Raw genomic sequence first — 14,234 nt, forward strand, 5'->3', positions numbered from 1 at the left:
ATAATTATTATTTAAAATATTCTTAGTATTGTACTGATTTTGTATGTTTCAAAGAAAGTAAATGAAGAATGTTTAATTGACATATTATCTGCTGTTTTGGTGATTTCCCAAGCAGAGGAATATGCAAAGTATAGGTGGCTGTGTAACTATTACAGGGTGAACTAACTTAGAGTAAAATACTTCCCAAGGCTGTTGTTCCTTTATTCCATTTACTGGAACCCTACAGAATTCCCAATGAGCTGCTCTCTTGCTGTTAATGTGTGTCATTGAGTGATGGATGTCTGTGCCCCTTCCTTTCTAGAAGGAAAAAAAAGGAGAAAGAGAAGTAGAAATGAAAATGAAGTAAATTAATTGAAGAACCTGGGAGTTCTGTTTTTTCTGGTATTAAAACAGGTTTTTGATTTTTCAATCAAGTAGATCATACTTATGAACTCCTTCAAGCAGTTATTGTCTTTCTGCCCCTAAATTCCATATATTTAGCATCTGACAATGGTAATTGTTACATTAGAAAACTATTCAAATTAGCTCATATTAAATTAAACCAAACCTTTTAAAAACATGTTTTGGTCTCTTTTTACATGGCTTGGTTTAAATAAATCTTTGATTAAAAGTACATGAATGTATCATTGACCAGTATCTGGAATCAGATAAAAGTAAAGCTGTAATAAGAGGCCTTAGATAACTGACTCATGAGCTTTAATGATTCTGAACGAAATAAAAGGAATTTGTAAAGGAGAAGCTGATTACCATCAGCAGGCTCAAACACTGTTTTACTGTAAAGCTGTAAAAAGGGAATTATTGAAAATAGGAGTCTCCTGGTGGATGGATTTGGCACGTTCCTAGAAACAGATCTGAGCTGGTGATAAGCAGCTCATTCCCAGGTGTGAAAGGAAAGCTCATGGCTTTAACTTGGTGACTTTACAGCAGCAGAACTTAATAGTTTGTCAACTATTTCATTAAAAAACTGCAGCCCTTTGATGTTAGATCCTCTGCCTCGTGGTGTGCCTCGTGGCATAATGAAGCCTTGTTTCAGAGGGATGATTTCATGCAGGGGATCTCCTGCTGCAGGTCCTGGGTGCTGCTGGCAGCAGGAGCCTGGGCAGCCCCTGGAGCTGCTGGGGCTGGCATCTGTGCTATGGTCTGAGCCACCCAGCCTGGGCTGGCCCAGCTCTGCTCTGAGCCACCCAGCCTGGGCTGGCCCAGCTCTGCTGCATCTCTTTGGTGTCCTGCTCTGCAGCCTGGAGGAGATGGCCATGAGAAGTGGAGGGATTTCTGTAAATAATGCTAAACCTTCCAGATATCAGCCCCTCTCCCTGGTCAGGTCACAGCTACCAGGGCCTTGAGGAGGCAGGGCTTTAATTATTCTGTGCACTTCACAATATTCATGGGCTTTTTGGAGACTGAGGCTGTGCACTGTGACCAGATTGTGGGCTTGCAGAGCTCATATTTAGACTATGAGAACATCTCAGTCTGGACTCTGGCAGTCTTAGGGACAGGAATTCTGAGCTGTAATCCCTCTGAGCCATCCTTGGCTCTTCTCCACTTCCAGATCTGGGGGCTGGGCTGGGGTTGGGGCTGTTTCCATGTGTCCAGGTCTGGATTTTCTGTCAGTGCTGAGGCAATGATACATTTATTTCAGTTACCTTTGTGGTTCTTTCACCTACACAATCACAATATTGATGCTTTCTGGAGGAAGTCAATGCTACAAACTCCCATTTTTTATTACTTATCCCAGGTCATTTTACAAGCCCCTGGCCAAATACCTGCTTTGCCTTGTGCTGTCCCATTTGTCAAGGTAGAGCTGCATAGTTTAAAAATCAATCAAGAGACTCAGAAAGCCAGGGAGCAGCTCTGTGTGTGGCAATTCCTGCTCAAAGGGGTGACAGGCTGGTGTGGTGAAGTTTAGATCAGTGGTTGTCTGTAAAACCTATTTCCATGTCTCAGCATTATGAAAATAAATTCCTCCAGCAAGCTGAATTAATTTCTTGCCATTTTCTAGATTATGCTGCTTGCAGAAGGATGATATAATAGCCCTACATCTCTCAGTGAATTTGACTGTTCTCTCAAATTGACTTATAAGTGGGGAAAAAAGCAAATAATAAAAGGAAATAGGAAGAATGTAGAGGTACTAAAACCCATTGAGAGTTGAAATATTGCAGCAGATTTATCCCTGTTCTCCACTGCTTCCATCTTTGATGTTGGTAAAATTAAGATTGGAACCTCAAAAGCTGACTCAGGTTTATGTGCAGGTACACTTAGAGAGCTCTAATATTTAGGTTGCTTTCTAAAGGAAGGCAGATGTGAGGTTTGTGCATGTTCAGCCACTTGGGTGGTTCAGTGGTTTGAAATGCCCAAAAGGCCAAAATAATCCCAGGTTCTGTGTGGTGGAGGGCTGGCCCTGCTGGATGGACAGGCGAGGTTTGGGCTGGTTGTGCAGGTGTGTGTCTGAGTTCTGCTGCTCTCCCACTGTTCCCCGGGGTTTTGGGGATAATGAATGGGAATGTCTGTGGATGATAGAAATTACAGACTGGAATTCTCCAAGTAAGTCTCTTTTAGAGAGATTACAGGGGAGAATTTTGGGGTGCAACACTGTAAAATCCCTTTTTTTTTTAAGCTTTGGCCTGATCTGTGTTTCCTCATCACATCATAAATGAAGTAAAATAATTATTTCATTGTTTTCTGGTGCTTTAGACCAGTGTACCTGAAACTTTCACCCAGCTGGGCTGGGAGGGGATTCCAGCCTGGGGCATTCCCAGACACTGCTGGGCTGCAGCAGGACCACAAATGCCACAAGATTTCCAAGGAAAAGATGGAAAGGAGAGGGGTTTAGTGGAGCAGGAGCAGCACTCATTATTAAATGGGACTGATCAGTGGAATTACACACCCGGAAAATCCACTCCATGGTGCCTCTGACCACTGCTAAACAGGTCAGAGTGTGAAATTCATCCAGCAGTTTCCTCCTGGTGGCAAACCAGGGGCATCTCCAGGGTTCTGAGCAGCCTTTGAGTTCCTGTGACAGCCACTGGGCTTCATTGTCATTCTGCACAGGGATGTGCTGGTTTTGGTGGTGGTGTCACTCTTTTTATTGGCATTATTGAGAGGCCTTAGCAGGCCCTGAAGTCCCAATTCACAGTTTCATCAGCAGGACAGGGTCTAAGCTGCTTGGAGCTTAGTGTGGGTAACCTTTTGACTTCATAAACTTCTAAATGTTGATTTGTATGAAATTTCATTTAGCCACAGAGAGATTTTTCTCCCCCCCCCCCCTTTTTTTTCCAATTTTAAGCACACTGACTGAAGTGAGGTTTTTAAAAAACCAAACCTATCATTTAGCTAAATGGAGCTGTAGATAAGGTGGTGCCTTGTTGGCAGGAAGGGCAGTTTTCATTACTTTAATTGTGTGATTTGTCAGGATTTCCAGCATTTTATAAATGCTGTAGTGTTATATGACAGAGTTAAAAGGATTTAGAATAAAAGGAGTTTAAGAAAAAGACTTTGCAACAGGATTTCAATACTTTTTGTATTTGGAAGGATTTAGAGAGCTGTTTTTCATTTCAATTTTGTTAAACACTGTGTGCAGCAGGTGTGTGCAACGTCAGCGCCTCGCACATGCAAATAAACACAATTTTACAAATGAAAATTAATCCAGCAGAACTTGGGGGATTAAATGCCACCCCAGACCTGGGAGAGGCTCCTGCCTCCATTAGAGCCCAACACATGTCACTGTGCAATCTCGTGGATGGGACAGCTATTAACCTGATTTAATGCCCTCAGAGGCCTCCCAGTAATGATCCTTTCCTGCACTATTAATATTTACATTCTGAAAGTATTGAAGTAGAAAATAGATTTTTTAAAATTGAGGGACTCGAGTCATTATAGACAGAAATCAGAACTTTAAGCACCTATTGCAGAAATTTTGCAAATCTGTGCTGTGGGTATTAAATCTGACATTGCTTTTGATTTTGGGCACTTGATTCCCTGGACTCCCCCCCACGTTTTTCCTCCTTCTTTCCCCTTCCTGGTCATTAAACTAGACCATAAATAAACATCTGAATTTTTGTCTCTAATATATCCTGGTGAAAAAAGAAGGAAAAAAGTAGAGTTAAATACTTAGGTAAAATCCTGGCTGCACTTAAATCAGTGTCAGAAGTGCTGGTAGTCAGCATTTCACCCTCTGTGCTGGGAGCAGAACAAATGGAATTCATCTGTTACCTGCATTGAAGGAAACAAATTGGTTGCCAGACTCTTAAGAAGACTTTTATGTTTCATTTATCAATTTACAGGTCAGTACATACAGTACAGGTTTGACTCACCAAAGAGCTAGGAATAATAGGAATAAAAGAAAAATACATCTGGCTGCTTTAGGTTATTTGTAAAGCTATTGTTGATGGTGGAGTTATTGATGTGATCCGTTTGACTTTATAAATACCAAAGGTGTAGGAGGGAAGATTTTTCCTTGTACAGTTGAGAGGATTCAACAGTGTTTGTTACAAATTAAATGCATGTACCTGAGTCATTAATAATTAACAGTCTGCTATGTCAAAATGTGTATTGTTAATTGTTGTGCCTTTCTGAATAAATGATTTAGTTTTGTACAGCACTATTCAAGATTTAAATTTTGAGCAGACTATATCACCAATATTCTTTAGAGATCAAAGGGTTTGGTGTATAATGGAGAAAAAAACCCTTCATTATTCACCACACATATGCAGACCTAGAGATAGATAATTAAGAAGGCAAAGGTTGAAAGAAAATGGAGGAAAGTTAGTAGCGGTGGTATTGGTTGCTACTTTGTTATTTAAGTTGGGTAGAAACATACCCTGGAATTCAGTTAAACATTGTTCACAAGCAGAAGTGAGATTTTTTTTTTTTCTTAAAACTCAATTTTAGTTTTATTTCTGTTTACACAGCAGTAAAGCAAAGTTCTCCAAACTCTTAAAACCCCATTTTAAGAAGTGTGGCGTCTTTAACAGTCTGCCTGTGCTGGGGCGGAGGTGTGAGTGAGCCCGGGGGCACAGCAGGGCTGGCTCCTGCTGCCAGGGCTGGTGGCACTGTGGGACAGGATCCCAGGGCAGGCACAGCTGGCCCAGCCTGGCCCAAACCAGCTCTGCTGGGCTCTGCTGGTGGCAGCAGCCCCAAAAGGGGATGGGATGTGCTGTGGGACTTGTGGCTCCACTTGGAGGTTGTTTTCCTAAAGGTTTAGATCTCCTGGTGGTGGAACAGATTGATGTGGTTTGGATTTCATCTCCTGTTTTCTTGGGCACGGGGCAGGGGCTGCAGAGGCTGCTCTGAGGTTGGCACTCCTGGGTTCCATTTCTACAAACTGGAAACCAAGGTGTGAACCCAGGCAGAGCTGCAGAGAACTTCTTGAAAAACAGAGAAAAGTGAGCAAGAGCCACTTGTGTCAGTGACAGAATCCCAGCCCCTGTGGGATGAACAGAAAATCACTCCCAAAGCCTGGCCACGTTTTGCTGCTTGTGTTGTTTCTCATTTTCATCTCTCTCACAGCTCTGCCTGTAATTTGAATTTCTGTCCCTTCTCTTGGCACAAGCTGGGAGTTCTGTGTTATATTCAGTATATTGGGCCCCAACCTGAACCTGGAAACTGTACAAACAGCACATAATGATCTCCCTTTTCTTTTCTTTTGTTTTCCCTCTTGCCAGGTGCTCAGAAATGTGATAATTTTGCTGAGAAGAGGCCTCTGCTTGGTGTGTGCAAAAGCATTGGGTCTTCTGGGTAAGAATGCTTTCTGTGGATAAAAGGAATATATAAATTGTATTGGCAGCTGAAAAGCCCAGCAGATGACATCTTTAAACTTTCTTCCTGTTTTCTTCATGGGATGACACTGGGCTGTGGCTTTAAACTATTTTTTTGGTGTGTCAACATATATTTTCCTATGACTTAAGCTTTTGGAAAGGAATAAAAAAAGAGACTCTTGATATAAAAAAAATAAAGAGGTATTTAAAGTTTATTTTATTCTCAGTGGAATCACAACTTTATGATTAACCTTTTCTGATATTAATCCAGGTCAGAATTATTATTGTGAAGTGTTTAAAGCAATCTCTATGTCTTAAAAGGTAATTTTTCAGGCAGCAAATGAATTACAAATACCAAGCATTTCATTGTTGCAGCCACACACTGTATTAATACACATGTATTAGCAAAATACATGTTAAACCTCCTTCCTTGAGTTACAAAAATCAGTTTACAGTCTTGTTTTGTGCTCTCTCCAGAATTGTTGTATCACTGCTCTTATAAAAGAGGCCCTTGAGATATTTTATGTTTGATTCAGACAATGCACAGGATTTATATCTCTACCTACAGGAAAATATTTGCTTTTTAGGACTAATCCTCTACACAGCCATTTAATGGCTGAGCAGTTGAAGTAAATCTTCTTACAGTTGTAAGACTAATTCTGTGCCACACCTTTTTCAATTAAGAATTTAATCACTGTGTGTGTGAAGGAAGAACTGTCAAATCTTTACCTTTCTCTGGTATTACTGTGTGAAATTGCAATATTAATGTTACCTGCCATGAATGTTTGAATTAAAATCCACCTAAAGCAGAGAGGTGAATTTTTTCTTTATGTATTTACAACTTGCAAAAACTGGTGTATGGTGGTTTTTCTTATTTTCTTCCCTGCCCTTTAAGTTTAACTATTTATAAATTAGAGGTGCAAATACTGCTCTGTCTTTATCCAATCAGTGTATTTATATATGTAAAGGATATGTTGGTTTAGTAAAAACCTTCCTTCACAGTCTTGTTTTAGAAGCTGAGGTACCTGAGAAATGAACAAACCCTGAAGATAATTATTTTTGTTGTGTTATTGTATTCCTGTTAATGGAAAATAATTCAAAGATCCTGGGCACTTTCTGCTTTTCTCAGAAAAAAAGCCCTCATGTGTTTTCAACACCATAATATTGTAAATTCTAAATAATTCTTTGTTATTACCATTATTAATTAACTCCCAGATGAATTTTCTACTAATAGATTTTGTTTTCTGGTGTTGTATGTGACCATTTCATACTCATCAACAAGATGGGAATTTTGCCTCATATCTGATTTTCTGGTGCACACATTTTTGTATTTTAAAAGTCAAATTTTTCCAGCTAGTAAAATGACTGAAATGTTTCACAGGGGGGTTGACCTGGATGATTTTTAAGGGTCCCTTTCCAGTCTGTGATTCACTGTGTAATCTTTTCAAAACAATTGTTTTCACAGCCCCCCAAAAGATGCAGTCCTGACACAGAAATGGGAAACAGATTGTGGTTTTTGGCTGGTATTTCTCTGCTGGTTTAGAGGTTGGTTCAGTCAACTTCAGTCTTAGATTACAAGATTTGCAAATTAAAAGGAAAACCGAAAAAGAAAGAATCTGACTAAATTTTGGGGTTGTGGAGGGTTGTAAAGACATGCCTGCTTGTTCCTGGTGATAAGACCAACAAATCTTTATAGACACACAAAATTAACTGATGGGTTTGGTGCAAATTAATGCATTTCCAGGTGGTGAAACATTAAGATATCTCTATTTTCCCCACATGGGTTATTGAAGCCATAGTTTGGAACAGACTGGATCTGTAAAAACATTTTCAAATACACCAGAGAGGTCCAAAATACATTGCTTTCATTCTGTTCAAATGTAAATGTTAAATAAATACTTCAGTTTACCTAATGGAGAAGTGTAAAGGGAAGCCAACCAGGATAATTCTGTTTTAATTCAGATTATTAGAAAACCAGTTGAGAATAAATGGAGAGATTGCAAATTTGCCTTTCAGTAGATAATATAGGTAACAAGAAAGCTGAAAATAATCAAAAGGACCATTCCAGGAGGGAAATAAAAGCACCTGAAGGAGCAGGGACAGGGAGGAGGGGGCAGGGAAGCCAGAGCCCTTGTGCTGACACTGCATGCTCCTAAAGCCTCTCTCCAGATCTGGATCTCTAAGCCATCCTTACAAAAAGCATCTGATATTTTGGTTCCCTTGTCCTGTGTCCAAACAGCCAAATAATTTTGCTAAAGATGAGCAGATTATGCCATAATCTTACATAGGCTGTATAATAATCAGCTAATGCTGCAGGTATAACTAATTAAACAATCAGTAATAGGTGATTAAAAAGTAAGAGTTTGAGGCCTTTGGGGAGAGTGCAGGAGTTCAGGCAGTGGCCCCTTCAGCAGCCTCTAGCCTCTGTTGGCTTTCCAGTTTATATTTTTAGAAAGATGAATTAGTTTGATGCTATCAAGTGGTGGAAAATTTTGGTTGACTTGAAGAATTGGATGGAGGTCATTCAAGGGCATGAGAAGCAAGAGGTAATCTTTATTAATCATGGGAGGAGAGAGGAAATTAGGGTAAATTAAAGAAGGAGGAGTAGTTGGAGCAAACAAAATGTGTGACTTTGGCTAGCCAGCATTTTTTTTTTCTCCTGCTGATCTGTTTACAAGGCAAATCAATTGACAGCAGATTTTCAGGAAGCGTGTGCTTTATTCTCCTGGCTACCGTAGATGAAATCCTGCTAACCTTAACCCAGCTTCAGCTCAGGAATGTGTTTATGGCAGTGCTCAGGTTTAGGACACAGCTTCCCATGAGTAACAGCACAATTAAAGCATTAATATTTTCTCAATTAATATTTCAGAGTCATGTGAGCGTGGTCAGGGTCTGGCAAATCACTGGGTAGTGCTAAAATCCAGTGTCCACTCCAAGTGTCTGTAGCTTTAGTGCTTCAGATGAGCTGGCTGGGAAATGATTTGTCAGACACAAACAGCAAAGCTCCTGCAAGGATCACCCAGGAGGAGGAAATGAGCTCTGGTGAATGAACTTTTTGTTCCCAGACACTGCTCAGGGGAACTCTGCCTGGAAAGCCCTGAAATTTCAGAAATTTCCTCTGGTTTTTTCCTAGTGGTGATGGTGAGGGCTCACCTGGCTCAGCCCTGCCACGGGCTGCGCGAGGGGTGCGGTCACTGCGGATAGAAAATGCAGTTTGTTTTCTGAAATCACACACAAAAGTGGTCTGGGCCAGATGGTTGTGATTTTCAATTGTGTTGGGCACTGTGAAATAGATTTCATGAAGTTTGTGAAGTATTTGTGGGCTTTTATTGAAGACTGTGCGAAACTCCGATTTTGTGAAGACTCTCAAGCCTAGAAAGCAAATTTAATTTAATTATTTTGTTCAGAAAAGTAAAGTAGGACCACTAAAGTTGGGCAAATCTCTCTCATTTCTGTTCCCTTTGGGGATTTGAGTCCCAGAAGTTCTTGTGCTGCTGCATAACTGCAAAGCCTCATTAACTGCAGAGCTGTGTGGTGTCAGCTGCCTTGCACAGACTTCCTTCCCTTCCAGCAGATGAAAAACATTTTCCTCTCTGATTTCTTTTGGGAAAATTCAGTTTAGCCTTAGCAGGTTGTGTGGTGGCTTTTAAGATCCTGAGAGAGGCAGGAATAAAGTAGTTTAAATTCCTTTTAGTGATGCTGGATGGGGCAGCTATGTGCTAAAGATAGAATCTCCATCTTAAAAAGAGCTCTTCCATTTTTCTTGTAACTTGATTCTGTGATTATAAAAATGTACTTTTTTGTAATGTTGAAGTGATGTTTGCTCTATTATATGTGTAATTTTGTGAATTTTTGTGAATTATTATATGTGTAATTATGTGAATTTTCTCATGGATTCCAGTGGCAGGAGATGGAGCTTTAATGGAATAAGGTGGTGTTTCCATGTGTAAATACCAAGGGCAGGAAAGCTCTGGAGTTCCTCTGATACTCCAAATGTTTGTCTCAGTGAACCTAGAATAAGAAATAACCTTTGAACTATAATAAACTGTTAATCTTGGATCAAAACTGGGAGAAACTGAGTATTTGGGGTCAAACCTTGACCAGCTGGTGAGAACCAGGGGTAGTTTTGACCTTCTAAAGCTTTGATTTATGAAGCTGTAAAAAGATGAACCTTTTCCAAGGCATCCTTGGGATGCAGTGGAGGTTTGGGACAGCAGATTTCTGAGCTGAGGCAGTTTTGTTTTACTGCTGTTCCAGCCCCTTTGTGTGTAGTGATGCAGGGAGGGGATGAAGGGATGGGAAGGATGGAGGGAAGGAAGTCCAGATAAAACCAGCTGGAGCACAAAGCTGCCCCCAGTAACTTGTCAAAAGAAGCACCACAGGGAAAAGATAATGCACAGCACCATTACAGGCAGGGCTGCCACTTCCAGGGCCACTTTAAATTCCACTTTAAATTATTAAATACTGTAAACGCTATAAAGTTAATTAGAAGAGGAACAAACTCTACAAAGATAAATGTGTTTTCAATATGTTTCTCAGGGAGGGTACAGTAGAAACCAGTGAATGAGAGGAAATTTATTTCTGGCAGCACTCTAGACATGGAACTGTGGTTGAACTTTTTACCCTAATTACGTCCCCACTAATGCCTGCAGCGGGCTGGAATCAAAGTGGCCCTTCAGGCCCTGGAAAGTCTCTGATGTGGCGAGCGTTTGTTGTGTGCTGAGGGTTACTTCAGAAAAAACGGAATATTGTGACAGGATTTTTCAAAATTTCTCAGTTACCACCCACCTCACTTGTTGCCTACAAAAATAGAGTAATTGTTTGCATCTGTGTGTTTTTGTCTGTCTTAGAAATAACTGTTATAAATCAACGTGACAGAGCCGGAGAGCAGTTGAGGATTATATTTTCTTTTCTTACATGTTTTAGAGTTATTCCTGTGTTCTGTAGTGTAGGAAGGATTTAAAGGACATTAGAAAGCAGAAATTTCAGGATGATTGAAGTTGCTGTCTTTTTCTGAGGACTCTTAAAGCCATCAGACCCTAGTGGGCTCACAGAGGATGCTCTTTAATCTGTTTTTTCCTAAACAAGTGCAGTCACTTCTTGCTCGTAGTTGGAGCAGTTGATTGCAAACTGCTTCAACTTCCAGCCCTTTTTTCTGTGTTGTTACACAACTGCTGCCACTCGAATAATTCTCTACAACTTGACTTTGCATCTGTTACTGAATGCCATTTTCTCCCTTACCGTGGGCTCTCTCGAGTCCTTCCTGTGCTTTTCCTTTCCCTTTGTCAAAAATGTTTAATATGCAGACAAAATGTCATGGGAGTTTGCTGAGCTCAACCATTCATATATGGATGAGCTCCTTTTAAATCTCCACAGTAGAGAAAAAGACAATTAAAATACAATTTTAAGAAATCTGATATCATTATTATTTTTCTTTAGTTTGTTTTTTTTAAACAGAATGAATGTATCTTAGCTTTAAATTTTAATTTTGCAAATTTCAATTTATAACACTGAAGGTTTTGCTGCTCGTGAGGCTCCACAAGTAATTATTTTCAGGTATTATTTCATCATTTCAACCCAGCTTTTGGTGAGTTCAGCTATGGTGAGAACTCTGTGCATCTGTAGAACATGGTCTGTGATTCAAGTTATAAAACAGAGTAAGAAATAGCTAAGAACATGTAATTAATGGGCACTTGGGGAAATTCTGGCCTACCTGATGTGACCAGAACCTCCGAGCAGCTTTGCTGTTCAGAGCACTTTTCAAGTGCTTTAACCAGAAGATCTGAGCTCATTCCTGCTCAGCTTCAGTCATACGCACTCTAAAACCCTCTAATTATTTCTTGGAAGCGGGATTGTTTTCAAGCTCCTCAAGAATTGTCATTTGAGCCATAAACTGGCATATAAACAATGAAGGTTCGGCAGCGTCCTGTGCAGCTGACAGACATCTTCTAATGATCTCCGTCACGCAACCGCCGGCAGAGGCTGCCTAATGCCCAGGTGATGAAGTGTTGCACAACCCCACGGGTTTCTTACGCCGTTAATGACACCGAGGGCAAAAGAATTTTAGTTCAGACAGGTCAGGGCAAGGTTTTGTGCTTAGTGGTGAAGCCCCAAAGTGGTTCTGAGGGCGCTGGGACGGCGGGGCGGGCGGGCCTGGAGCCGCCGGCTTAGCGCGGCCTTTGTTGGTGCTGAGGGGAGAGGCCGAGGGGCCTGCGAGGCGCGTGAATCATGAGGGGAGAGCACGGAGAGGGGGAGAGAAACGAGCCAGAAATGGAATGAAATGGCTTACAAGAACCAACAGGATGAAATATTTGGTCCTTCGTAAAGGTTTTAGCGGTAGCAGGGAGAGATTTTTAGGAAGAGATTTTTGTTGAACGTGCGGTTGCGTACGAGGTGGGGATTCTAGTCCTCACAGGTTGAAGAGGAACGTGCCTCAGATATATACAATAATTGTATATATGCTTAAATAATCAGCTGCAATCTGTGTTAACTGTGCTGTCTTCTCATATACCAGGAAATATTGCCAGTACAAATGCCTCAGAATTAAGAAAAAAGCTCTGTTGCTATGGAATGTTAGAAATCCTGGCACTTTTAAAAATCTGTGTCTAGCTGAGGCTGTAAGTGGCTCCACAAAATGTTCAGTTTGGGTTCTACATGTGCTTGGTGGAATTTGGCTGGAGCTGAGGTATTTCAGCATCAATTTGCCCTCAGAGTTGTGCTCCCAGAAATGTGATCTTTTCCTCTTAAGATGTGACATGTGACTGTCTCTTGATATGCAAAAATTGCTACATTTTTGATTTTGGTCCATCCTGGATGACCTTGGAGATCCGTGTGGCTCTCGCTGCAATACAAATTATGTGCGTTTCTTCAGTGGTGAGTTCTGCTTCATTTGACAGTAGGAAAGGCAAGACAGCTCTTTGATTTTGTATTTTTTGGGGGAAACACATCAGATTGTGGCTTAATCAGCTGATCACAGAAATATTAGTGGTTGATAGAGGTATGATAAATGCAGTTGTATTCTGTCAGAATTTAATCTTTGCTTATGTTCATGAAGATTTACAGAAAGGTGTTCACTTTCCTGCGTGTTCATAGAATGATCAAAGACAGCCAGTTCAGGTTCATAAATTGTGTATAAAAAGGTTGTTTAGCTACAAACAAGCAAAATCTAGTCCAGAATATACCAGAAATAATGATCCTGCTCCTCAGGTGGAGCTCCAGCTGTACTTTCCCCTCAGTGCTAGCCACGGCCAAGTAGACAGACCAGTCTCCGGAGCTGCCGCTAATCTCCCTGCGTTACCCAGCGGAAATGTGATGGGACAGCTCTGCCCTGGAACATGTGGCACGTCTCACTGAAGTGGAAAGTGTGTCACACCCGGCCCTCCCTGCAAAGGTCGCAGCTGCGGAGGCAGCTTGTGCTGGGTTTTACACTCCATGGCGGGAGTGCCACATGCTGGGGACACCGAGGTGGCTCTGGGCTCTCGGTGGCTCTCTGCGTCCTGAAATGTAAAAACAAATCCAAGAAAACCCCCTCAACCCCAGAAAGAATCTTGTGATGATGAGAGTGAGGGGTAGCAGAGAGAGTACCACTGTCAAAGCATGTTATGTGCTGCTGGATGTGGGAAGAGCTGCCAAAATAAAGAATTTGGAGGTTGCTATTTGATATTTTAAAGGATTCCCCTTTTACTTCTCTCTCATAGAATCTGTTGCAATAATCAGTATTTGCACAAACCCAATCTTAAATTTTCCCCCTCTAATTGATGTCTGACACCTCAACTACAGATGGGAAGTGAAGGAGTTGTTGGTTCCATGGAAAAGCACTGGAATAATGGTTGTTGAAAGTACTCAGAACTGGGAAAGTCACTGTGGAGCCTCAGGTTCTCCCACAGACCATGGCCAGAGTTATTCAGGGGACAGAAACCAGTCCTTCAACCAATCCCTCAGCCAGTCCTTCCTGGGTCATTCCAGGTGCAGTTAGACCCTGCCCTGTGAAGGCATGCCTCAGTGATGAACTAACAGAAATAAAATTATTCCTTTTGATGAAAAAAAAAGTAGATTCCTGAGCCTGAACCCTGACTCATTTTACCTGTTACAAAATGCTTTCTGCAGACTTAGTGATTTCTTGTGTCATAGGCAAGTATAAAAATATTTTCATTGGAAATGGTGAAGTACAGAGATAAAGTGAATTTTTTTTTCTGGGCTGATAGACGTGATCAAAAGATTTGAGGAAGATGCAACAATGAAGTTTGTATCTCCTGGAGTTTAACACAACTATTTTAGTGCTGTATCGAATAACTCCCTCCCTTGTATTTAAAGGATTAGATTTAGTAACATGTGTCTAAGGTTGGTACAGGTTTTTCTTATTTAGAAATAAGTGTTTCCATGCTTTTTGCAATTTGTGGTGCACTTAAAATGTCTCTGCTGCTTTGTGAGTCAGTGCTGCACACACATTTTGGGGGAAGTGTCACTTTCTGAGAAATTTTG

General features: G+C 41.0%; 1 protein-coding gene across 8 annotated transcripts in view; it reads left to right on the plus strand.

Moving 5' to 3' along the window:
* The window catches only part of BCAS3 (BCAS3 microtubule associated cell migration factor), a 293,342-nt gene that overhangs the window by 14,514 nt on the left and 264,594 nt on the right, over positions 1 to 14,234 (plus strand). For all 8 annotated transcript variants that reach the window (XM_084218873.1, XM_084218875.1, XM_084218874.1 and 5 more), the window contains exon 7: positions 5,661 to 5,733. In XM_084218873.1, coding sequence (XP_084074999.1) covers positions 5,661 to 5,733 — 73 coding nt within the window. The remainder of the gene's footprint in view (positions 1 to 5,660; positions 5,734 to 14,234) is intronic.

This window comes from Fringilla coelebs (genome assembly GCF_963513975.1).
Source record: "Fringilla coelebs genome assembly, chromosome: 20".
NCBI lineage: Eukaryota > Metazoa > Chordata > Aves > Passeriformes > Fringillidae > Fringilla > Fringilla coelebs.